Source organism: Molossus molossus, unplaced genomic scaffold, assembly GCF_014108415.1.
Source record: "Molossus molossus isolate mMolMol1 unplaced genomic scaffold, mMolMol1.p scaffold_m16_p_1, whole genome shotgun sequence".
NCBI lineage: Eukaryota > Metazoa > Chordata > Mammalia > Chiroptera > Molossidae > Molossus > Molossus molossus.
In genome coordinates this window covers 80,965,972-80,992,323 of record NW_023425344.1, presented here as the reverse complement: position 1 = coordinate 80,992,323, position 26,352 = coordinate 80,965,972, and the positions used below count along the sequence as shown (strand labels likewise).

Sequence of the window (26,352 nt, the reverse complement as noted above, 5' to 3'; positions counted from 1 at the left end):
AAGTGTTCCATAGAACTTGTGTATATGTTTCTAGTTTGATGCATCACTGCCATTTGACAGATTATCTAAAGTGTATCCTCTCTAAAAGAGTAGAGTTTGTATGCCCTGGCTGGTTTGGCTCAGGAGTTAGAGCATCAGCCCATGGACCAAATTGTCTCGCAATCGATTCTCGTCAAGGGCACGCACCTCAGTTGCAGTTCATCTCCAGCCCTGGTCGGGGTGATGTGAGAGGCAACCAGTTGATGTGTCTCTCTCACATCGGTGTTTCTCTCCCTCTCTCCCTATCTCCCACTTTATCTGAAGATAAATGTTGAAAAGTGTCTTCGGGTAAGGATTTAAAAAAAAAAAAAAGAGAGTAGAGTTGATTGTACCTCAGTAATAATAATGACGATGATGAGTACGATGATATAAATGTTCATTTAAAGTGCTGTCTGGTTAGTTTTGTTGTAGGTGCTGTCTCTCCAGCTGTCGTGGTGCCTTCAATGCTACTTTTGCAGGAAGGAGGCTATGGTGTTGAAAAAGGTGTCCCAACCTTACTCATAGCTGCTGGAAGCTTCGATGACATTCTGGCCATCACTGGCTTCAACACATGCTTGGGCATGGCCTTTTCCACAGGTACACTGATCAGTTCACAATGTGCTGTTCTCTTGAGCTCTAGGGACAGATTATGATGATACAAGCATGGCATATTTGCTTGATGATTTATTAAGGCAAATTCAAATAGAGCGAGCAACTCGAAGATTAGTTCCTTACCTAAGGGGGAAACAGTAGCTTCTTGTCTTTACCCCCTTCTCTCTCTAGACACAGATGGTTCAAGTAGTATGGGAAGTGCATGCAAAGTAGCAAAGTTTAAAGAAGGAGAGCAGCTTCTGCACGAAGCCATCTAGGAAAGTTTAATCTCGGAGACATCACACAAGGGATGAGTAGGTTTTTCATTGAGCACAAATGACAGATAAGAGTCCAAGTGAAAGGAACAGTTTCTGTTCTCCCATCGTTAATATTTTATGAGTAATAACAATAATGATTTTAATGAGTATCTTATTAATACTTAATAATTGTATGATATGGATATATTTTGTTTTAAGTAATCCTACGTGATTACATTCAGTCTCTGAGTTTCTAAGGCCCTCCATGCAGGCCTCCCTTGAGTTTGTCAGTTTAGTGTGTGGTCCATTTTCTGTCCACACTAGAATTACTGCAGCAGGGGGCACGGAATACTCATATATGGGCCCTACCTTAGACCTATTAAATTAAAATGTTTGGGAATAAAAAACACAGCTTTAAAGTGTTAAAAAATAACCAACCAGCCCTGGCTGGTGGGTTCAGTGGTTGGAGCATTGTCTCCTTCACTGAAAGTCCTTGGGTTTGATTCCTGGTCGGGCACATAACTAGGTTTCAGGTTCTATCACTGGTAGGGGCATGTACAAGTAGGCAACTGATCGATGTGTCTCGCTCTTTCTCTCTCTCTCTCTCTCCCCCTCCCTCCTTTCCCCTCTTTGTAAAAATCAATAAGCATGTCCTGCCCTGGCTGGTTTGGCTCAGTGGTTAGAGCGTCGGCCTGTGATCCAGAGAGACCCGGGTTCGGTTCCCGCTAAGGGCATGTACCTCGGTTGCAGTTTGTCCCCGGCTCTGGTTGGGTCATGTGGGTGGCAGCCAGTCGATGTGTCCCTTTCACATCAATGTTTCTCTCTCTCTTCTTCTCTCTCCCTCCCCCTCTATCTGAACAAAAAAAAAAGAAAAAATGTCCTCGGGTGAGGATAAAAAATATATATGTATGTCCTCAGGTGAAGATTAAAATAAATAAAAGAATCAATCAAATAATCTTGAAGATCCAATCAGCTTTATTAACTGATTCATGAATCAGGCAGCATCCCATTTAGCAACTAGAAGGCACTCGAAGGGTCGAAGGGTCGTACAGAATAGAAGATTGTTATAGGAAGAAGGGTGGGGCAAGGGAGCCATTAACAAAAGGAAAAAAGGATTTTTTTTTTTTAACCAAACTTTTTTTTTTTTTGAGGGGGGAGGGAAGACAAGGATTTATATCATATAGATTGCCTGTTCTTTCTAAGGGGGATGAAGAGGGCCCACATGATAGGATACCTTCTGGTGTTGACCAATAAATTCTAGACTGGTTGACTAAGGTCAACATTTCTGAGAAATGTTGAAACTGCAGTTAAATCAGGTATTAAATCTAGGTTTGGTATCTTGGGCTTTAGAACACGTGACACCATTGTGGTCCTATGGTTTTCTCTTTAATAAAAGCAACAGAGTTTGCATTAGAAGAACAGGGAAGGAGGAAGAGCAGGGGCAGAGAGGTCAGTGGGGATGGTCTGCTTGGTTGTTCATAATCTGGGAGGGTGGAGGTTGCAGATAGCTTAAAAAACCTTCCTTGTTGACAATGCTATATTCTCTCTGCCTATTCCCCTGCGTGTGGTCCTTAGACCTTTTTGGATGGGAACTACATGGAGCCTCTTTAAAATGTGGGTCCCAAGCCCTGCCAGACATAGTGAATCAGAATTTTCAGAGGTGGTGCCCAAGAAGTCTTTCTTTTCTTTTTTAAAGCAACCTTACTATACAAGAGACTAAAAGTAATTAGTACTTTCTATACATTTATAGTAAATTATGTACTGTAATAGGTGGAGACATGTTATTATCACATACTTTTGACAGTCATACTTTAACAGAGAGTCATCTGAACTAAAATTACTGCAAAGGTATTACATTTTTAAATGAGAGAGATGATTGAAACTGTAGGGGAGAAAAACTGGTTTACCTCTACCTTGTTTAGGTTCCTTGTCTGGGGCCCTGTAAATTAGACTGACAAAAGACAGATTATCAAGAGAAAAACAGTTTATTAGCATGTGTATTGTGTTCCATACACATGGGAGTACTCAGTGATGAGTAACTCAAAGGAGTGGTTAGAATTGGGGCTTATGTGGCATCTGAGCAAAGAACAGTAATTTTGGAGAGAATGGCCAGACAAAGGATAAGGACTTTGAGCTTTGAAGACAGCAAATTATGGGAAGACAAACATATGAGAAAACTAATGGTAGTTAAGGGCTGGTCTTAGCAAAAATTGTTATGTAGAATCCTCTGCTGCCATCTCCAAGCTTATGAGGGGCCCTGGTTAAATTCCATCATTCTTGGTTGAGAGGGGAGAGGGATACCTTTACCAGCTATAGAGGGACACATATAGCCAGCTTTTAAACGAATAGAGTGCAGCGGAATTTTTGTGTATCTCTTCTCAGCCTTCATCTCAAAATAATCCTTATGCCAAAGTAGCATACTTTAGGATGGCATATTCTGTATTCTTCATCACCATAACAAAAAACCACAATAATGTGTTAGTATATTTATTCTTAGAACAGTGTTGAAGAAGGGCTTTATGTGTAGAGCAATTTTAATATAATTTTCTGCACAATGTGCTAACAAATGTTTTTTTCATTAAAGTGTCCTAAATCTTTTATGCTATGGTAGAAAATACAGATTCTCCTTGTCTTTCTATATTATGATATTTCAAAGAAGCTAGACTTCTAAGAGCAATTTCAAAAATTATATTTTTAATTTTATTTTTCAATTACAATTGGCATTCAGTGTTACTTTATATTAATTTCAGGTGTATAGCCTAGTGGTTACCAAGTGATCATCTTGATAATTCAAGTACTCAGTTGGCACCATTCATAGTTATTACAATATTATTGACTATATTCCCTTTGCTGAACTTTAGATCCCCATGACTACTCAAAAATAATTTATTTTTAGATTTACCTTTAGAATAAACATTTGAGAAGGGGTAAGTCCCCTACACTCATTGCAGTAAAGAAAGAATCTTGATTTTAATTGACAGATTCTTAAATTACTGTATTCTATACATATCAGTGCTAGTTAAAATCAATGTACATTTATTATTAAAAACTCAGGCTCTGAAATGGCAATTTCAAAACTAGATATATCTATGTAACCAGCCTATGCATATAAATGTAGTAGAACAAATTATCTCTGAATCATGAATTTTACCTTTCATGTTTATTTGGGCTCTTTCAGCAAATTTTTATGGAATTAGATGTACAAAAAAGTATGTAAGTTATAACTAAAGTCTATTTTGAAATTTATCTCCCATATATGCATACCTTCCTTATAAGATAGGTCTATTAGACATTGTATATCACATATATTTAAAAATTTGGAGATCAGAAATTACCTCTCAACTCTTCCTTCAATGTAATTTGATGCTCTGTGTTGACTTTATTTAAAGTCAAGTCTGTGTATTTATGGATTTAGAGTTCCATCTGCAGTTTTTCTTTTTATGTGTTCTTAAGGCTCCACAGTCCTCAATGTCTTCAGAGGAGTTTTGGAGGTGGTGATTGGTGTGGCAGCTGGAGCTCTTCTTGGATTTTTCATTCGGTACTTTCCAAGCAGGGACCAGGTAAAAGAAATAATGTGTGGGAAAGTCGTGCTCTAAACTGTCATTAGAAACACTCTGGAGCACTTCCTTCAAAGCTGACGTGAAGGACCTAGAAAATGGACCCCCATCTTCAAACTGCTTACTGCTCTGCAGTGCTGTCTGTGAGCTTTGTGAAGAGGAGTAAATGCATAAGATTTTATTTTATTTATTATTTTTTAATCCTTACCCAAGGATATTTTTCTATTTATCTTCAGATAGAGTGGGAGGGAGGGAGAAGAGAGAGAGAGAAACATCGACGTGAGAGGGCCACATCAACTGGTTGCCTCCCTCACAACCCCAACCAAACCGCAACCAAGGTACGTGCCCCTGACCAGAATCAAACCCGTGACTCTTTGGTCCACAGGCCAGCACTCTAACCGGCCAGGGCCAGGGCTGAAAGTTTTTTCTCTAATTTGTATTCTGTACATTTCAAATGTCACTGCAAAACAAATAACATCAATTCTAAAATAATAGGATATGAAAGTCTTAATTTTTAAAATTAATTTACTTTTATTCATAATACTCATAAATCAAGATATAAAATGGCTGTTTGAGCCCCCATTTTTAGTATCAAAATACCTTAGATTTAAATACTATCAAACAAGATAGACCTAATGTTTCATGACTATGGAGTCCAATGTTTCTAACCAAGGAGATCAAAGTTCTTTGCTGTTGTTCACAATGATTTCTTAATGAGAAACAAATATTTTTGTTTGTTTCTGTTACTGCTCTAATTCCCTTAGAATAAACAGAAAAATCTTTTTTTTCTATAAGAATGGGCATTTTGAATGGGATTAGAAACTTAATTGAAGTAGAACTTTAAGTAAGAAAATTATTTTTATTATCAGTATGTTGAGTTGAATTTTCATTGTATTCCATAAAACTCCTAGTAAAATTGTATTTTAACAGACAATTATAAAAAAATTTGTAAACCTGACTGGTGTGGCTTAGTGGATTGAGAATCATCCCATGTACCAAGAGGTCACTGGTTCAATTCCCAGTCAGGGCACATGCCTGGGTTGGGAGCTCAATCCCCAGTAGCGGGCATACAGAGAAGGCAGCCAATTAATGTTTCTCTCTCATCGATGTTTCTATCTCTCTCCCTCTCCCTTCTTCTCTCTCTAAAATCAATAAAAACACATTTTATAAAAGAAAAAATTTTTGTAAAAGATTTTCTGAATGCATGAAAAAAAATGACAGAATGTTTTCTAATTACACAACAAAATAAAGAGAAAAATGTGTGTAAAATAGTATGGTAAGTTCAACGAAATGTCTTTCCATTCAGTATGGCAGCCAGCAGCTACACGCAGCTATAGCAGATACAGAGCATTTCCATAGACAGGGCAGATACATACATTTCCATCATCAGTGACTGTTCTATTGGAAAGTACTAATCTAGTGCAATCCACACAGTAACCCATGATGAGAGAACTAGTCATACAGCCATTTTACTGATCAGGAAATCAAAGCTTAGGGAAAATGACTTGAACGAGGTCACAGAGTTAGAATGCAGTGGAGCTGGGAATGAACTCAGTAATTTTTCCCCTCCAGAGCCTGCATGCCTCCAAGTCAAGATTCTTGAAGACCCGTCTGCCTTCTAAAGTTATCAAGAAGTTTTAAAGGCTGAACAACAAAAAGTAAAGGGAAAGAGGTATACATTTCTTAGATTTTAAAAACCAACAAGAACAAAAATAAACAAACATAAAAACAACAACAAAAAACTACTCAGTCTATAACCTCTTAAAGCTTCTTGGTATTTAAGGATTTGGAAAGAAAAACCAGCAGAGCATCACAAAGAATAAACACAGAACCTAAAAATAATAGCTATATCATATCTTCATTCTTTACAAAAAACTCGTGATGTAACAACTTTCAGGGAGGAGGAAATGAAGCTTGGTGAAGCTTAGTAACATGCCACACGTACACCAATGACGTGAAAGAGCTAGAATTTTAATCCTGGTCTGTTTGGCTCCAAAGCCTGTGGTACTTTTTTCTACTATTCCATTCAACCCTGTGAAATTCTCTATTGATAACTACAGAGGAAGCTAACTCTTATTCCCGAAAGAGGAATAAGAGGAATCCATCTTTGTACCTGTGCTAGCTCTACTTTTGTTAAGGAAAGGAAAGGAAATGTTGTGTTATGCATTGACATGACAGATACAGATATTTTTATTTTCCACTGAATCTTGAAGATGGAAAGAAATCATTAATTAAAAATTAGTCATATGGCCCTGGCCGGTTTGGCTCAGCGGTTAGAGCATCGGTCTCCTGAGAGACCTGGGTTCGGTTCCCGCTAAGGGCATGTACCTCTGTTGCAGTTTGTCCCCGGCCCTGGTCGGTCGTGCGGGTGGCAGCCACTCGATGTGTCCCTTTCACATCGATGTTTCTCTCTCTCTCTCTGTTCCCCTCTCTCCCTCCCACTCTATCTGAAAAAAAAAAAATGGAAAAATGTCCTCGGGTGAGGATGATAAAAAAAAAAAAATCAGTCATATGAAATAATTGAATTAATCAATCTTTTTTCCTCCTCAAGGGCCAACTCGTGTGGAAGAGAGCATTCCTCGTCCTGGGGCTCTCTGTGCTGGCCGTGTTCAGCAGCATACATTTCGGTTTCCCTGGGTCAGGAGGACTGTGCACCTTGGTCATGGCTTTCCTTGCAGGCCTGGGATGGACCAGCAAAAAGGTGCATTTCAAGTTCTTCTCATAACTGCTTTCTGATTAGATTTATTTTTCTTTTCAAATACTTTCTTAATATCAGGTTAAATTATTTTACCATAAAAGCTATTTTCTATGCATATATAAATGTATGCCCAAATGCGCGCGCGTGCACACACGTTATTTCCCCCCTTACATACAAACCTATAACTTGATGTCTTTACTTAAAATATATCATGGTCATGTTTCCCGGATGCCTTCCTTATTCTTTGTAAGGGCTTCAGAGTACTGCACTGTATAGCTGTACTATAATTTGTTAAATCTATCTCCTACCCACAGACATTTAGATTGTTTCCCATTCTCTGCTAAACAAAAAGTGTTTCAATAAATATATACCATATTTCATAAACTCTAAGACACTATCAAGTCTAAGAAGAAAGAAAAAGAAGGTTGCCAATTAAACTATAACATTACATCCTAACTTTTCAGAAAAGTTTAAATGTGAGAAAATGTGTATCTTAAAATCAACAAAGTTTAGCATATCTTTGAGTTTATCTATAGGATAAATTTCTAGAAATAGGATTGCTCTATGAAACAGGGTACACATTAATACTTTTTAAAACTTTATTTTTCAAATACAGTTGACACTCAGTATTATTTTGTATTAGTTTTAGGTGTACAGATAGTGGCTAGATAATCATATACTTTACAAAGTGTTCCCCCTGATATTTCTAGTACCCACCTGGCACTGTACATAGTTATTACAATATTATTGACTATCATGTTGATAGTATAAATTTGCTCTTTTAAAAGCCTGTACCATACTGATAGGTAAAAAGTGGTATCTGCTTTTTTTTTTGTTTTTTTGTTTTTTGTTTCTTTGATTAGCAGTAAAATTGAATACTCTTTCATACATTTAGTCACTTGTATTTTTTTATTTTCTTTGATAGTTCTCTTGTTCATTTTCCTCTGAAGTTTAACACATTGATTATTGATCTATAAGATACATGAACCACATTTATTAAGACATTAACTCGTTGTATCTTTTTATGTTGTTCATTTTTAACACACACATATGTTACATTTTCATGTGGTGAGATCTATCAGTCTCTTATGACCGTTCTTCATTAGCTTATTTCTTAAAAATCTCTTTTCTGGTAAAATCTTACATATGTTATCTCATTTATTTTTTACAATAACCTTCACAAATATATATTTGACCCACTTTACAGATGAGGACATGAAGGCTTAGAGATATTAGACAGATTGCCCAAGGTCACAAAGCCAGTAAGCGGCAGCGCCAGGATAAGAACACACCTTTTGATTACAAAGGGTCCCTGACTCACGGTGGTTCTACGTAGGATTTTTGGACGTTATGATGATGAAGCAATATACATTCAGTAGAAACTCTACTTGCAGTTTTGAATTTTGATCTTTTCCTGGGCTAGTGATATGTGGTACAATACTGATACTTCTCGTGATGGTGTGTGGTGGCAGCGAGCCTCAGCTCCCCATCAGCCACACTATCATGAGAGTAAACAAGTAACACGGTACAGAGTACTGTGTTGCCAGGATTTTTTTGGATATTGTGTGTGTGGTGTTTTTGCAGCCCATCATGTCTACAAAATGCCCATCTTTGTCTCCTGCTTTTGGTGAGAAAAGGAAGACAATTACTCTTAAGGTAATTGCTTGCCTGTAGGGTAACGTAAGTGTCCTGAGCACATTTAAGGTAGGCTAGGCCAAGCTATGATGTGCAGCAGGTTAGGTGTATTAAAAGTATTTTCAACTTTGATAGGTTTGTCGGGACATAATCTCATCATAGATCAAGGAGCATCTGGTCATCAAAATGGTTCCCTAAAGAAAGTAAAAAGCATGAATCTTTATTGAATTGATTATGTGGCAGGCACTCTGCATATCTTCTGTATTTTAGTATTCAGGAAAGTTCCTACCTCTGGACATACCAGTCCAATGAGTCCAGATTTTGAACTTCTTTTGTCCCTTGGTCTGTACGATAGCATAGGATCAAGAGCTCTGGCTGCTTGGGCTAATCTCAGCTCTACAATTTTGTAGCTGTATTATCACCTACAAGTAATCTAATTCCTCAGTCCTCAATTTCCATTATCTCTAAAGTGGGAAGGGGTAATAGCAATAACTTCTAGAGTGGAGGATTAAGTGTAATAGTCTCTATAAAGCAAAGTGCTTAGTCCTAGAATGTGCTCAGTGAATAATAGCCCATATTATTTTTATACCTACTTCCAGAGCAGCAAGGCACAGTAAAAAAGAGCATAAAATTTATAAAATTTAAAATATGGAGATTGGGATTCCAATCCCAGTTCTACTATTCTTTAGCTATAAACGCCACCTCTCCCCCAACACACACAAGTCACTTACCTTCTCAGTTTTATTAACTGTAAAATGAAGAAAATAAGATATCTAAAGAATTGTTGGGACTATTATGTGGGAAAATGAGACTGAAGTACTTGTAAACTCAACAGTGCTACAGAAATATTGTTAAGTTATATTCTGAAAAGCTAAAATATTTTATAAAATTTTGTGTATACCTATAGTTTTGTGACATTATTTCACACTTTCTGCTTGGTTTTCCATGTAACCATTAATCTTGCCATTGGTTGTATTCAAATATACTCACCTTCTTAAAGCCTCTCTCGTGTATTTTCTCATCTATTTTCAAATCTAGTGATTCTTCTGATCACCTTTATAATTATGGGATATAATTTGGATCTTCTGAATCTTGAAATGTTCTTATCTCTAAGAAGAGAAAGATCAGCTTAAGTAGATAGTTAACTCATGAAGAAAACTTCCATTTCTCGTAACTTTCTCCTTTGTCCATCTTTGAAAAAGATTTAATATTTTTGAAGATTCTCACTAATGATGCACACAGGTGTGTAAAGTGGCCTAAACTTTCAGTGGACAACACAGTCTCTATTCCTCTGGGCTAATCTTCTTTTACACTTAGCCTATTCAATGAGTCTTTTTTTTAATAAATCAATTTAGCTTTGAAATTATGAAAAAGCTACAAGAAAATACATGAGCAGAACTAGTCACTGTCATTAAATATTTAAGGATATTGCATGTTATCTAATATAAACCTCTCGTTTTTACAGATGAGAAAAATGAGGTGATGAGTGGCAAGTGGCTTACAGTTAGTGGGTAGCAGGATTTGAACCTATGTCATTATGTGATTCTTTTTTTTTTTTTTCATGGTACATGCCACTAGCGGGAACCGAACCCAGGACTCTCTGGTCCACAGGCTGACGCTCAACCACTGAGCCAAACTTGCCAGGGCTATCTGATTCTTTATGATGTGAAAACACAACTTTTTGCATGATATAGGAATACAACTATATAAATAAATCAACCAACCAACTCCCTCACATATGCTCTGTCTTTCAACATTTATGAGCCAAGAGGAAATAGAATATTTACCCTAATAAAATATCAGAAAGAAAACAAAGAAAATAGAGAAACTATGTAATGCCCTTTTGTCAAAATGCTTAATACTATATATATGGTAGTGCAGATCCTTCAAGATGTGTAACTATAAGTACAAAAATTTTATCCAAAAATATAGATTCTTTTTTTTTATTAATTAATTTTTGTTACAGATGTTTCTCCTTTTTCCCCCCATTGATTCCCCCCTCCCCTTCCCTCCCTGCCCTGTCCCCAGCTTTGTTGTCCATGTCCATTGTTCATGCATGTAAGTTCTGTGGTTTATCTCTCCCCCACCACCCTTTCTTCTGGGGATTGTCAGTCTGTACCCCACTTCCACGTCTCTGGGACTACCCCATTCCTCAGACTGTTATGTTCATTATACTCCACAAATAAGTGAGATCATATGATACTTGTCTTTCTCTGTTTGGCTTGTTTCACTTAGGATGATACTTTCCAGATAAGAGATCTTTCTTTCTTATAGCTGCGTAGTACTCCATTGTGTATATGTACCACTGCTTTTTTATCCATTTGTCTACTGATGGACACTTGGGCTATTTCCAGATCTAAGCTATTATAAATAGTGCTGCTACAAACATGGGGGTACATATATTCTTTCTGATTGGTGTTTCAGGCTTCTTAGGGTATATTCCTAGAAGTGGAATCACTGGGTCAAATGGCTGTTCAATTTTTAATTTTTTGAGGTAACACCATATTGTTTTCCATAGTGGCTGCACCAGTCTGCATTCCCACCAGCAGTGTACTAGAGTCCCCTTTTCTCCACACCCTCACCAACACTTGTTGTTTGATGATTTGTTGATGGCGGCCATTCTGACAGGTGTGAGGTGACATCTCATTGTTGTTTTAATTTGCATCTCTCTGATGATTAGTGATGTGGAGCATTTCTTCATATGTCTCTTAGCCATTTGTATGTCCTGTTTGGAGAGGTGTCTATTTAGTTCCTCTGCCCATTTTTTACTTGGGTTCTTTGTCCAAAAATATAGATTCTTATTAGTTGATTTTTAAAAATCTGTTAAATGTAAATTCTTTGACACTGTAATATGTTCTGACAAATTGCCTTCCAAGAAAAGCAGCATCAATTTACTCTCCTGCCAATTAGTAAGTTTCTCTAAATTTTTTACAAATACTTGACATTATTAAAACTCTTTAGTATATTTTCCACTGTGATCACCACCACCACCAGCAGCACCCAAAGAAGATGGTATATCATTTTAATTTGTGTTTCTCTGATTACTGCGTTTTAGCATCTTTTTTATTTTTATTTTTGGCCACTTGTGTTTTTTTATGAAATACTTGTGCCTATGCACAGTCCATTTTTCTATTAGGTTCTATGTCTTTTTCCTATTGCCTGGATTTTGCTCCTTATTCTGTTATACTTAGTACAGATATTTCCACTGGTTTGCTACATTGTGTGTTATAAAGTTAGTACATAGGGTCTTATCAGGAAAGAGAAATCACATAGTTAACTGGAATAGGGAATGTTTATTATTAACCACATACTATCTTGTAAGATGTGAAGTGACCTTTAAGGAATATAGGAATAATAGCTATAAGCCCCTAGGGCTCAGATAGAGCATCCCCTTCCACCACCCCCCACCATCCCCATCCTACTCCACATATTCCTGGGCCCAGAGCTGAGAATCCAGACCGTGTTTAGAACTTTGGTTCACTGGATGGCAGTGAATTTGCTGGAACTTCATCCTCTAAATTTCCAAGAAATCCACTACCTAGTGTGCATGGGAAGGTATACTGCCCAAGGGAGTTGGCTGTAAAATCACCCAGGAGTAGGCTGAGGGAAGCTGCTGGCCACCATGCAGTGTAGGATCTTGGCACTGGGGAAGCCACCTGGGCTGCAGGAGCTGGTGCTGTAGGATCCTGTTGAAACCAGAAGAGCACCTTCCTCAGGCAATATCTCTTTAGTGCCCTCTACTGACAAAATTTAATATGGTGCTTGCTAGGAAAGGAGAAATATTTAAAGGGCCAGGCTCCATTTTCTGCAGAGCAACAGTGAAAGGAGCCAAGGAGCAATAAATTCATAGCTGGAACAGCACTTTACTATACCTGGATTTTATTTTTGTGCATAATTAGAAATGACCATAAACAGTATTTTCTTTTAATCCTCACCCGAGGACATTTTTCCATTTTTTGTTCAGATAGAGTGGGAGGAAGAGAGAGAGAGAGAGAAACATCAATGTGAAAGGGACACATCGAGTGGCTGCCACCCACACGACCAACCAGGGCCGGGGACAAACTGCAACCGAGGTACGTGCCCTTAGCGGGAACCGAACCCGGGTCTCTCTGGAGTTGCAGGTCAACGCTCTAACCGCTGAGCAACCCGGCCAGGGCTAAACAGTATTTTTTATAAAGGTAGAATAAAATTGGAAACAACTTAAAGGTCCATCCATAAGGAAATGATTAAATTAACTATAGTACTTCCATATCATGGATTCCTATGTAGCAATAATGAGGTGCATATCTGGATATATGTACTAATATGAAAAACTCTCTATATCATATTGTTAAATTAAATGAACATAAACTTTTAAACTGTTAAATCTAAGTATCACAATAAGTATACACACATAAATGTCATGTATTCAAAAGTAGAAATTCTCCTAAGATTACTTTATAAAACTACTTATAATTAAGATCCATTTGCAAACCAATGCTAACGTGCCTTATATAACTATGTCGGAAACATATGCAATTTTTTGCTCTATTCTAGCTAACCTCTTAGAGATATTACAGAAATTAAATATATCTCAGCTCAATTTGAATCAAATTTCAAATTAGTAGAATTCTCAGAACTTGTAACTTTACATAAAGGAAACACTTTTGTATGTCTTTTTCTTTTAGGCAGAGGTTCAAAAGATTATTGCAGTTGCCTGGGACATTTTTCAACCCCTTCTCTTTGGACTGATTGGAGCAGAGGTATCTATTGCGTCTCTCAGACCAGAAACTGTAGGTACGAATTTCAAAGTAGTACTTTGGCTAAAATTAACTCTTTTTATATTCAGTTAAAACATCTTTAGCAGGTATATGTTCCGTGTCCATTGTCACATTATATAAAAATTTAATAATGGTCTAAGTCTTATAGAGTAATTGGTTAGAAAATAATGTTTGTCAGTCTAAGATAATAAATTTTATATCTTTAATATTGTTCCTCGCAAAGAAAACTAATATTGCTTTACTACTATCAAAATATGCAGGCCTTAATTAAAGCAACTATGAGGTATCACGTCACACCTGTCAGAATGGCTGCCATCAACAAATCATCAAACAAGTGTTGGCGAGGGTGTGGAGAAAAGGGGACTCTAGTACACTGCTGGTGGGAATGCAGACTGGTGCAGCCACTATGGAAAACACTATGGTGTTACCTCAAAAATTAAAAATTGAACTTTCATTTGACCCAGTGATCACACTTCTAGGAATATATCCTAAGAAACCTGAAACACCAATCAAAAAGAATATATTTACCCCTATGTTCATAGCAGCACTATTTACAATAGCTAAGATCTTGAAACAGCCCAAGTGTCCATCAATAGATGAGTGGATAAAAAAGCTGTGGTACATCTACACAATGGAGTACTATGCTGCTGTAAGAAAGAAGGATCTCTTATCCTTTGAGATGGCATGGAAGGACCTGGAGAGTATTATGCTAAGCGAAACAAGCCAAACAGAGAAAGACAAATATCACATGATCTCACTTATTTGTGGAATATAATGAACTAAACAAACAGATGAACAAAATTAACCCAGAGACATAGAGGTGGGGTACAGACTGACAAGCCTCAGAGGACGGAGGTTGGGGGGAGGAGGTAAATCACAGAACTTACATGCATGTATGCATGACCAGTGAACACAGACAACAAAGCTGGGGATGAGGCAGAGTGAGGGGAGAGTGGAGGAGGTGCCAATGGGGGAAAAATAAGAAACATCTGTAACAAAAACAAATTAATAAATAAAAATAAAATAAAATGTAAATTAAAATATCTGAGGAAAGTTTAGAGTACATGCCAGGACATTAATGGAATGGAGAAAAACAGGAGAACCTGCAAGGACTTGGAGATTTCTTGTGTATAAAAAGAATAATTACTATACTTTTATCTCTCCAGATAAGAGCTAATAAAGAGTAAACTCAATATTATTTTTTTAAAATATGCAGGCCTTAAAACATTTTTTTCTAGTACTAAGAGTGTTCATCTAGTCTTGTTCTGATCAAGGGCCAGCATTTTAAAGATAACTAGTCGGTTTATAATATGTACTCATGGAATAGAAATGTTTGTTCATTCATTCTTTTATTTATTTAAGCACTTAAAAGCCATCATGTTAAAATTCTCTTGATTCATAGCACTGTACTTAAAGTTAATTTGCACATATATTCTCTGTATTTCCTCCTTTCCTCGCATCACAATATTCTCCGTCCATCGCAGGGATCCCATCCCCTGTCACCTCCTTCTGGATCTCCCACGTAGATTCTTCTCATACATCTGTAAATATACTTGTCATGTCCGTAACTTGAGAGTTTTCTCCTCTTCAGAATTTAAACAGAGTTTAATTTCTCTTATCTTAAACTAATATTCTTCCATTCTAATACATGCTGAAACATGGATGAACCTCGAGGACACTAGACTGTGAAATAAGGCAGACACAAAAAGACAAATACTGTATGATTTTACTTATCTGAGGTATCCAGAGTAGTCAAATTCAAAGAGACAGAAAGTAAATGGTGGTTGCCAGGGTTTGGGGGATAGGGGAAATGAGCAATTATTGTTTAATAGGTATACAGTTTCACTTTGCAAGATGAAAAATTTCTAGTGATTAGTTGCACAAAAAATGTGAATGTTTAATACGACTTAGCTGTACACTTAAAAATGATTAAGATGGCAAATTTTATGTGTATTTTAACACAATTAAAATGTATTCTTTCTCCATTTCACCTCCTTCCTCTTCTACTAATCTACCTCTTTATTCCTTTTTTAAAACTTTTCCAAAGAGATAAGTAACCATATCCCCTTTTCCCATTTTAACTTTTATTCTTATTCTTTTATTCAATACATTTCAGTCCAGCTTCTGCCCTATCACATAATCAACTCTGCTCTGATGAAGGTTATATTGCTAAGACCATTGAGTACCTATTGGTCTTTATTTTATTTGAGCTCCCAATAGCATTTGGGAGATCCTTAAACTACTTTTTTTTTTTTTTTTATCCTCACCCGAGGACACTTTTTCATTCTTTGTTCAGATAGAGCAGGAGGGAGAGAGAGAGAGAGAAACATCGATGTGAAAGGGACACATCGAGTGGCCGCCACCCGCACGACCAACCAGGGCCGGGGACAAACTGCAACCGAGGTACATGCCCTTAGCGGGAACCGAACCCGGGTCTCTCCGGACCGCAGGCCGACACTTTAACCGCTGAGCCAAACCGGCCAGGGCTTAAACTACTTTTTATACTGAATTCTGAAACTCTTTATTTTCCAGAGCCTTTGAGTCTTCCTTTACACTCACATATATGTGGCTTAAATGCTGCTCTTCATCTAAGTACTTTCCAAAGCCTCTGTGCTACTTACCCTGCATCACATCTCTGGGCTCATCAACCTCAGTAGTTTTGATTATGAACTATATACTTCCAAAATCTTTATCTATAAATCAATATATCCAGTTGCTAAATGGACATCACTACTTGTACATCCTACAAAATTTTATACTCAGTGTGTCTAAAACTTTCTCATCATCCTCTCCCCAAACTTTTCATGTTCCCTTTTGGGGATGGTATCATCTCTTGTATCTTGTACTTCAGGCAACAAATACTTTGGAAAATTTACCAACCTGGGAGAGACATCGTTCAACAAAGAGCCACATAGTTTTCTTTCTTTCTTTTTTTTTTCATATTTAATTAATTTATTTATTTTTGTTACAGATGTTTCTCCCCCCCCCACTGATTCCCCCCTTCCCATCCCTCCCCGCCCTGTCCTCAGCTTTGTTGTCCATGTCCATTGTTCATGTACACATGCATATAAGTTCTGTGGTTTATCTCTCCCCCACCACCCTCTCTTATGGGGATTGTCAGTCTGTACCCCACTTCCACGTCTCTGGGACTACCCCATTCCTCAGACTGTTATGTTCATTATATTCCCCAAATAAATGAGATCATATGATACTTGTCTTTCTCTGTTTGGCTTGTTTCACTTAGTATAATACTTTCCAGGTCCCTCCATGTCGTCTCAAAGGATAAGAGATCTTTCTTTTTTTTTGTTGTTTTTTTTTTTTATCCTCACCCAAAGACATCTTTTCATGTTTTGTTCAGATAGAGCGGGAGGGAGGGAGAGAGAGAGAGAGAGAAACATCAACGTGAAAGGGACACATGGAGTGGCTGCCACCCGCACAACCCAACCAGGGCCAGGGACAAATTGCAACCGAGGTACATGCCCCTAGTGGGAACTGAACCCGGGTGCCTCTGGACCGCAGGCCAACACTCTACCCGCTGAGCCAAACCAGCCAGGGCAAGAGATCTTTCTTTCTTACAGCTGCATAGTACTCCATTGTGTATATGTACCACTGCTTTTTTATCCATTCATCTACTGATGAACATTTGGGCTGTTTCCAGATCTTAGCTATTGTAAATAGTGCTGCTACTAACATGGGGGTACATGTATTTTTTCCAATTGGTGTTTCAGGCTTCTTAGGGTATATTCCTAGAAGTGGGATCGCTGGGTTAAATGGCTGTTCAATGTTTAATTTTTTGAGGTAACACCATATTGTTTTCCATAGTGGCTGCACCAGTCTGCATTCCCACCAGCAGTGTACTAGAGTCCCCTTTTCTCCACACCCTCGCCAACACTCGTTGTTTGATGATTTGTTGATGGCGGCCATTCTGACAGGTGTGAGGTGATACCTCACACATAGCTTTTCTATAAAGAAGCCATGTTGCAGATTCACAGTAGAGACCCAGCAATGTCTATCTGGTGTTTTACAGCCTTTTGAACTTGAGAAAGCTATTTATCCTTTCTGAATTTCATTTTTTAACTGTAAAATGAGAAAAATTACCCCACAGGTTGTAGGGATTAAATAAAGTAATGCACTTAAGGCTTAATACAGAACATGATACAGAGTAAACACATAACAAATGTTACTTTTTAAAAAATCACCCTATTATTTAGCAGTCACCTTAGCTGTGCCTTTCTCAGGTCCAGTAGTCTACAGCAGCCCTTGTCACAATTCCTTATTTTGCAAAACAGGATGAACTTATCTTTATCAGCGAAGGATTCTAAAGGACTGAATGAAGTACTGTACATGTGAACCAGAACTAATGAGCAGTCAGTGTAAACACCAGTATGGCAAAACACAGGTTGACTGCTAGTGTCTATTCTGATTGGTCGATGCCCAGCCAGCTCTGTTCTGATTGACTGATTGCCTTCATACTGACTGGTTATATTTTTAATATAACCTCTGGTCTTATACTCTGTGAATAGTTCTCAGCCATTTTGATAAAAACACTGATTTTTTTTTTCCTCTTCTTGATCTCTTACCAATGTTTATACTGCACTTACCTTATAGTATATTTATTCATTGTTTATGTTTCTGTCTTCCTCTAACTTTGAATTTCATAGAGGTCAAGTCTGTACATTACATATTTCTGTGTACCCAGTACTTAGTCCAAATCCTGTCATTCATTGTTATTATTTAATAAATTCTTGTTGAATAAACACATGGAAGAAAGAGTGCTTTTTGCTATAAAGCATAAGGGAAATAACATTCAAATCTCCTTTGTAGAAATTCAAATATGTTTAGTTAATTTCTCATTTTATTCTAGGGAAAATACCTTCTTTTAAACAAATACTCCGATTGATCCTTAATACAGGGGTAGGCAAAAGTAGGTTTACAGTTGCAATACAAACAAATAATACAATAATTAATAAATGAAAGAACAGTGCTTCATGTACTCACAACTGTAAGCCTACGTTTGCCAACCCCTGTATTGTTTTGATGAATTATGCCTAATCTCTTTTGTCTTTTAAATTTTTTAATAGATTTAGATTACTGCTGTTGACAGTATTTTGAATCAATAACTGAAATTTGACTTCTCCCGGAATATTTCATTATGTCTAAAAGTTGAGTATTTCTTATAGGCCTTTGCGTTGCCACCCTGGGCATTGCAGTATTGATACGAATGTTGACTACATATCTGATGGTGTGTTTTGCTGGTTTTAACATAAAGGAAAAGATATTCATTTCTTTTGCATGGCTTCCGAAGGCCACAGTCCAGGTAATGATAAATAGTACGGCTTAGCATTTTAACTACTGCTTCTATTTGATACCTTAAGATTTTGATGACAATAAGTAATTTGGTGAAAATAAGTAATTTAAGTTTGATTTGTGAAAAGAGTTTGTATTAATCTACTCTTTAACAGTTTTATTTGGGTATATTGATTCCTTAAATAAGACAGCTCATTTAAATTTATGTAAATCACCAGGGTACAACAAAAATTCCAATAAATCCCTATACTGCTAGAAAGCAGCAGTAGCAGGAGGAAAGAGTTTGAATTTTTATCTGTCAGAGCTCTCTAAATCCCCCAGAGAGATAGTTGTTAATTCTTTTCATTTAACTAGCTTCCAAGAAGAGAGAAACTAAACAGCATGGCTCATCTTAGTATTTGGAAATACTTCAGTGTCAATATGATTGATGATCAGTTATACTTGATCACGGTCTTTAGAAAGTAAAAAAAAAAACTTATTGACAAACAATTCAGAAAATGCTTTATTGATTTCCTAGATTATTAGCTGATACTAAATTTTTCAAACTAACTGAACCTTCTGTCAAATGTCTCAACAAATGACCCAAAATTTGTGCACTCTGAAGGATAAGGCACTAACAGATAGGCGCTTGAAATTATTGACAAGAATTTGGTAGAACACCTATAATTGCTCATTAAATTAGCACTAAATAGCCTGTCTGCAGTATGATTTGTTGCAAATGTAATATATTCTGTATTGTATTGCATATTTTCTGGTTTTCTTTTTTTAAATCCTCACTGGAGGATATGTTTTGTTTTGTTTTTAAATTGATTTGAGAGGGGGGAAAAAAGAGTGAGTGAGACACACACACACACAGACTTCGATCGTTTGCCTCCTGTACTGGGGATTGACCCGCAACCTGGGTATATGCCCTGACTAGAAATAAAACCCATGACCTTTCAGTGTACGGGATGGGACGAAGTGCCAACTGAGACACACCAGCCAGGGCTGTTTTGCATATTTTCTAGAGTAATTATAGCAAATGAGATTTAACTGTTCCACCCGATTGTTTTTTGTTTTCTTTTTAACTCATCTTTATTTTGAATGTATTACAGATGTTTCCCTCCTTTTTCCCCATTGACACCCTCCTCCCCAATCCTGCCCCCCTCCTGCCTTTCCCACACTATTGTCAGTGTCTGTTGGTTATGCATATGCATAGAAGTTCTTTGGTTTATCTCATCCCGCCCTCCCCCCCCCCCTTCTTTTTGAGGCTCATCAGTCTAACAACCAATTTGTATTTCTTAATTCCTTCATCTTTTTCACCCATCCCCCCAGTCCCCACCCATCTGGCAAGCAACTAAAAGTTCTCTGTATCTATGAGTCTGTTTCTGTTCTGCTTGCTCATTTTGTTTGTAGATTCACCCCTGATTTGTTTTGCAATTATTTAAGTATGCAAATATCTATTTCATGAAATGAAAATCAAATGTTCTTAATTTAGGAAGCTTTGGGTATGTGCTTTGTAACCATATGCCAGATTTGTATGGCTGTGGGCTTGGGCATTATTCCAAAGAAGTTTGTTTTGTTTTGTTTTGTTTTGTTTTCCCATCAGGCTTTCAAAGATGTCTAAGACATAATCTAAGAATACTGTGAGGTTAATATAGTAGAATAGGTGGAAGTTTCTCCCTCACCTATTGTGGAAGTGTCTTCAGCTTCCACACTACTGCTGGTAACTTTAGTAGGTAAATGTTAAAAAAATCACTCTAGTAATTTGTATGAAAGATTTGTTTCTAAACATTAAAATTTGAAAGATGGCACCTTTCTGTTATCAAAGCAAATTTTAAAATACAGAGATAGTTTCCAAGATGTGTTGAAGAACGTATGTTCTGTGAAACAGTATTATATAGAATTTTCTTTTTTATTCTTTTGCCACAGCACAAGAAACAAGGCTTCTTATATCTCTTTTCCGTATTAGTTGTTTTTCAAACTTTTTTGTTCATGTCATACTATAAAAATATATTTTAAATCGTAACTCAGCATATTCACAAACCCCAAAAGATACATACATACACAGCCCGGTCGGTGTGGCTCAGTGGTTGAGCATCGACTCATGTACCAAGAGGTTGCCAGTTCGATTCCTGGTCAGGGCACATGCCCAGGTTGTGGGCCCAATTCCCAGTGGGAGGCATGCAGGAGGCAGCCAATCGATGTTCTCTCATTGGTGTTTCTATCTCTCTCTCCCTCTTCCTTCCTTTCTCTCTCTAAAATCAATCAATAAATTAAAAAAAAATAAAAAAAAAATACACACAGACACATATACACACAACCGAGGACTGAAAGAGAATTATATAGTTGACCCTTGAATAATTCAGGGGTTAGGGTTGCCAACCCCTGCACAGTCGAAAATTCATGTGTAACTTTTATTTTTTTAAGTTTCTTTTAAAGAACAATTTTTTTCTTTATTGGTTTTAGAGAGAGACGAAGGGAGAGGGAAAGAGAGATAAAAACATTGATGGTAGAGAACATTGATTGGCTGCCTTTTGCATGCCCCTCACTGGGGATTGGGCCCACAACCTGGGCATGTGCCCTGACAGGGAATTGAACCAGTGACCTCTTGGTGCATGGGTCGGTGCTCAACTGCTGAGCCACATTGGCCAGGCAAACTTTTTTTTACTCCTCACCCGAGGATATTTCTCTATTTATCATCAGAGAGAGTGGGAGGGAGGGAGAGAGAGAGACAGAGAGAAACATCGATGTGATAGAGCCACATCCAGTGGTTGCCTCTCACATGACCCGACCAGGGCCAGGGATGAACCACAACCGAGGTATGTGTCCTTAACCAGAACTGAACCCACAACTCATTGGTCTGTGGGCCAACGCTCTAACCACTGAGCCAAATCAGCCAGGGCTCATGTATAACTTTTGACTCCCCCAAAATTCAGCCCGTCCCTCTGTTATCAGTGAGGGATTGGTTCCAGGATCTACCCATGAATAACAAAATCTGAGGATGTGCAAGTCCCTTATATATAGTGGTGTAGTACAATGCATACATTCAGCCGTCCACATCCACAGATTCCCAACCACAGATGGAAAATGCTGTTTTCCATTTGCTGTTGGTTGAATCCACAGCTATGAAACCTAAAGATACGGAGGGTCGGCTGTATATTTATTGAAAAATATTATATATAAGTGGACCTGCACAGTTCAAACCTGTGTTGTTCAGGGGTCAAATATATATATATATCACAATGTGTGCAATTCTTGCCAAGAATTCATGAAATGTTGAATTAGTTATGGTACCCGATAACCTGCAATAACAAAGAAGCTTCGATACAGGGACTGAATTAAATAGCTTTTTCTTTCTTTCTTTCAATTAATTTTTTAGAGAGAGAGGAAGGCAGAGAGAGATAGAAACATCGGTGTGAGAGATACATTTGTTGGCTGCCTCCTGCACGCCCCCTACTGGGGATGAAGCCCAAAACCCAGGGATGTGCCCTGACTGGGAATCAAGCCGGGACCTCTCAGTCCATGGGAGGTCCACTGAGCCACACAGCAGCTTTTTCTTTCTCACCAGCAGTCTAGCATGGGCATCCCACAGCTGGCAGGGTGACCACTGTCCTCAGCATGTGCCTGTCATCCATGAGTCCAGCTTTCACAATTTCTCATCCAGTGGGAAGGGGGAAAAGAAGAAGGTACAAGTGTCCATTTGTTTTCAGAGAACAACCTGCGAGTAGCATTTATCACTTCCACTCACCTCTCAATGGCCTTAGATACATAGCTTCATCTTGTTGCAAAGAAAGGGGGGGGGGGCGTCTATTTGGACAGCAATGAGGCCAGCTAAAACTCAGGAGTTCTATTAAAGAGAAAAGGGACATTCAGATATTGGGGTCAATCAGTAGTCTCTGCCATTGTGTCTCATGCACACTGACATTGTCTCTTCTGTTTCACTGTCCTGGAGGCTAATGTGTTCAGTGCAATAAAGGGATAACAAGATTGACCACTATATGATTTTCCCATGAGCACTAATACTGTATTTTGCCTCTGAAAGAAAACGAGAATTTTTATAAGATTTTCCAGTAGATAAACTTAAAATGAAACATTTTACCAACATTGATGCAAAGAGTTAACTAGATACCTAAGTTTTAAAAGTATCTACCACTTTCAGGTTTCATGTTTAAAAACTAGTTTTGACTTTAAAGCAATACATATTCTTATGTTTTTTTTTCATTTAAAACTTCATCACCCTGGCTGGTGTGGCTCAGTGGACAGAGGCTTGGCCAGGGCACCAAAGGGTCATGGGTTCAATTCCCAGTCAAGGGCACGTACCTGGGTTGCAGATTTGTTCCCTGGCCCAGGTGAGGATAAATAAATAAATAAATAAATAAATAAATAAATAAATAAATAAAACTTCATAATCTTCCAGTAAGTATCACTCCATATTTTTTTTTCATCTTTATCCTTCTTAATTCCAAATTCCTAATGATAAAAGAATGAGATGAACAGTGACTTTCCTCTTGAGTCAGGAGAAATTTAGTACACAGAATCATGTTATGGTTAATTATCATCATGAGTCTGTGCTTGCCTTGTGTTTTGAACTATATTTGCTTGATATATTTTTGTAACCTTACTTTAAGTAAATAAGTACATAAGAATCATTATTCTCACCCTGGCTAGTTTGGCTCAGTGGTAGAGCGTCAGCCCACAGACCAGAGAGTCCCAGGTTTGGTTCCCACTAAGGGCACATACCTCGGTTGCAATTTGTCCCTGGCCCTGGTGAGGGTCATGTGGGTGGCAACCATTCGATGTGTCTTTCTCACATCGATGTCTCTCTCTCTCTCTCTTCCTCCCTCTCTCCCTCCCACTCTATCTGAAGATGAATGCAATATATATATATATATATATATATATATATATATATATATATCTCCATCTCCTTGGGTGAGGATTAAAATAAAAAAAGAATCATTATTCTCTCCCCATGCAAGGACAGGGACAGTTTTCAAACAATCAGAACCAACTTTAGTATACTTTGAAAGAAGACTAATAGAACTTTCCTAGTTGAGCAAAAGAACAAGCAATGTGCTTAAAAATAATTCATCTGTATCTATGTGCTTATCTTGCCATATTTACAAATTTACCTTTAAACTTTTGTAGGCTGCAATAGGATCTGTAGCTTTGGATACAGCAAGAGCACACGAAGATAAACAGTTAGAAGAATATGGAATGGATGTTTTGACAGTGGCATTTTTGGCCATCCTCATCACAGCCCCAATTGGAAGTCTACTGATTGGTTTGCTGGGCCCCAGGCTTCTCCAGAAAGCTGAATATCAAAATGAAGATGAAGTTCAAGGAGATATTTCTACACAATTTTAAAGGTGAAAAGAAAGAATGCTGAATATAATGATTAGAAAGCTGTTGCCCAGCTGGTGTGGCTCAGTGGATTGAGCGTAGTCTCCAGGATTGAGAGGTCCTGGTTCGATTCCTGATCAGGGCACATGCCCGGTACGCAGGCTCTATCCCCAGTAGGGGGCGTTGCAGGAGGCAGCTGACTGATGTTTCTCTCACCCATCGATGTATCTATCTCTCTCTCCCTTCCCCTCTCTCTAAAAAAAAAAAAATCAATAAAAACATATTTCAAAAAAATAAAAAAGCTTCTAACAGAGGCTACTTTTATCAAATGGATACTGAAACATGTAATATTTAAGCTTAAAATGCATAAGAACCAAAAGCATGGCTTTCTTCAAACAGCATTTTTAGCCATTACCCTTCATGTAGTGGTGATGTTATTCATCTCCAACCTGATCTCTCTACCTTTTTTTTTTTTCCAAACACCCCTTCATCATATACCTTTATTTATACAGAGACATATACACTTTAACATGCTACCACAAGGAAAGATCAAGTTCAGAATCCTGTTCTGCCCACCAGCAGCTTTCTCTGACTCACTGTTACTATCAGCTTCACAGTTCATGGTTATCTAGCCTCTCATGTGTTGAATTGACTCCTCTTTTCTGTTTTGTTTTTAAATACCAGAATCCAGTCCTTCATCAGTTTCTACCCTCACTGTCCCTGCTAATCTGCCTCACCTCCTTTGGTTCCCACCAAAATGTTAAAGAATACAAAGTATCTTCATTGGTTCCTCCTCTTGCACCTGTCTAGATGACAGGAGACCTTATCCTGACTCCTAGCTGGCTACACGGAGCCCCCATTTCAGTGGCCCATCTGAGTTTGCCTCCTCCTACAGAATGCTCTGTCAAGCCTTTTCTTATTTGTTCCAGGATCTTCCTATTCTCTAAGTGAGCGATAGCTAATTTTCAAATCTATGCCAACCTCACGATTATCATATCAATCAAGGTAAGATAAGCTGCTGTAATGAAGAAAGAAAAAATACAAAATAGAAAGTTATTTCCCTGTCATGAAACTGGCTAGCTAGTTGATGCTGACAGGGTTACTCTACTCATGAGGTAACTCAGAGACCCACATCCTTTTGTCTGGAGGCTCTGCTGTGCCCCAGCTTAGGACATGGATTAAAGATGGATCTCTCCCATGTTTCCTTTCTATCCCTCAGGAAGAAGGAAAAAAGAAAGTCCAGGGAAGCAATTTATTTTTAAGGAAGTGGTATGAACATTGACTCATGTCTTCCTTACATTCTGTTGGTGATGATCACACCAGCTGTGCAGAGGCTGAGAAGCATTCACATTCTTAGGAGGAAGGAAAGATCAGCTTTAGAAGCCAAAGGTACCATTGCGTTGGGAGTTATCATCACTTAGTAGCATATTTTTGTATTTAACAAGGGCTTTCTAAAGATAGTAACTTTAACCAAAAGAGTGGCTTCTGTGGCAGGAATTTCACACATCGTGACATGCCAGCAGAGAAGATATGAGAGGAAAAAATTATTTGCATAGGTCACACTTTATCCCACTTACTCAACAGACTATCTCTGCTTTTATGTATCACCAGTAAATTCCTCTTTCACTGTAAGTCAACTCCTGCCTAGTTGGTATGAAACCATGTTCAAATACAGTTTACAACTTTTATCATATCTACATGAATAATTTATTACTTTCTTGTCATTTCCCATCTTTAACCTAGAATTTAAAGTTCCATTTAATCTTGAGGTATATAATTAATATGTATTAAGTGAATGGATTATAAATATTCCAGTCCCACCAAGCTGATCTGCATACAGCCTATCCATGCCTCTCTTGTCATTAGACTACCATTCCAGCCCCTTCCACCATGACTTTCACCTCTCTTCAAAACTAGCTTAATTTGTATAAAGCTAACATAATATGAAGCCATAATAGGCTTCATTTTTATGTCAGCCTGACTCTGGTTACTGTATTCCTTTTGTGTGTATGTTTTCTTTTTGGACTGAATTTATACCACGGTTCAGATGGATCTTTCAAATTGAACTTCATTGGTTAGGTACATCTTGGTGGTGCACCATAAACTTAATGCTCATCTGGTACTTACTTTCATAGGTTCTAAAACTAGATTTATTCAACAAATGTTCACTGAAAGCCTTTGGTAGTCCAGGCACATCATCAAGG

At 37.8% G+C, this 26,352-nt stretch overlaps 1 protein-coding gene across 1 annotated transcript in view; it reads left to right on the top strand.

Moving 5' to 3' along the window:
- The window catches only part of LOC118637493 (sodium/hydrogen exchanger 9B2), a 36,663-nt gene extending 12,491 nt beyond the window's left edge, over nt 1-24,172 (top strand). Inside the window, exons 6-11 of the mRNA XM_036272988.1 lie at nt 440-615; nt 4,320-4,426; nt 6,975-7,124; nt 13,424-13,532; nt 18,697-18,833; nt 23,954-24,172. Of these exons, the coding sequence (XP_036128881.1) occupies nt 440-615; nt 4,320-4,426; nt 6,975-7,124; nt 13,424-13,532; nt 18,697-18,833; nt 23,954-24,172 (898 nt within the window). The remainder of the gene's footprint in view (nt 1-439; nt 616-4,319; nt 4,427-6,974; nt 7,125-13,423; nt 13,533-18,696; nt 18,834-23,953) is intronic.
- Nucleotides 24,173-26,352: the final 2,180 nt, after the last annotated feature.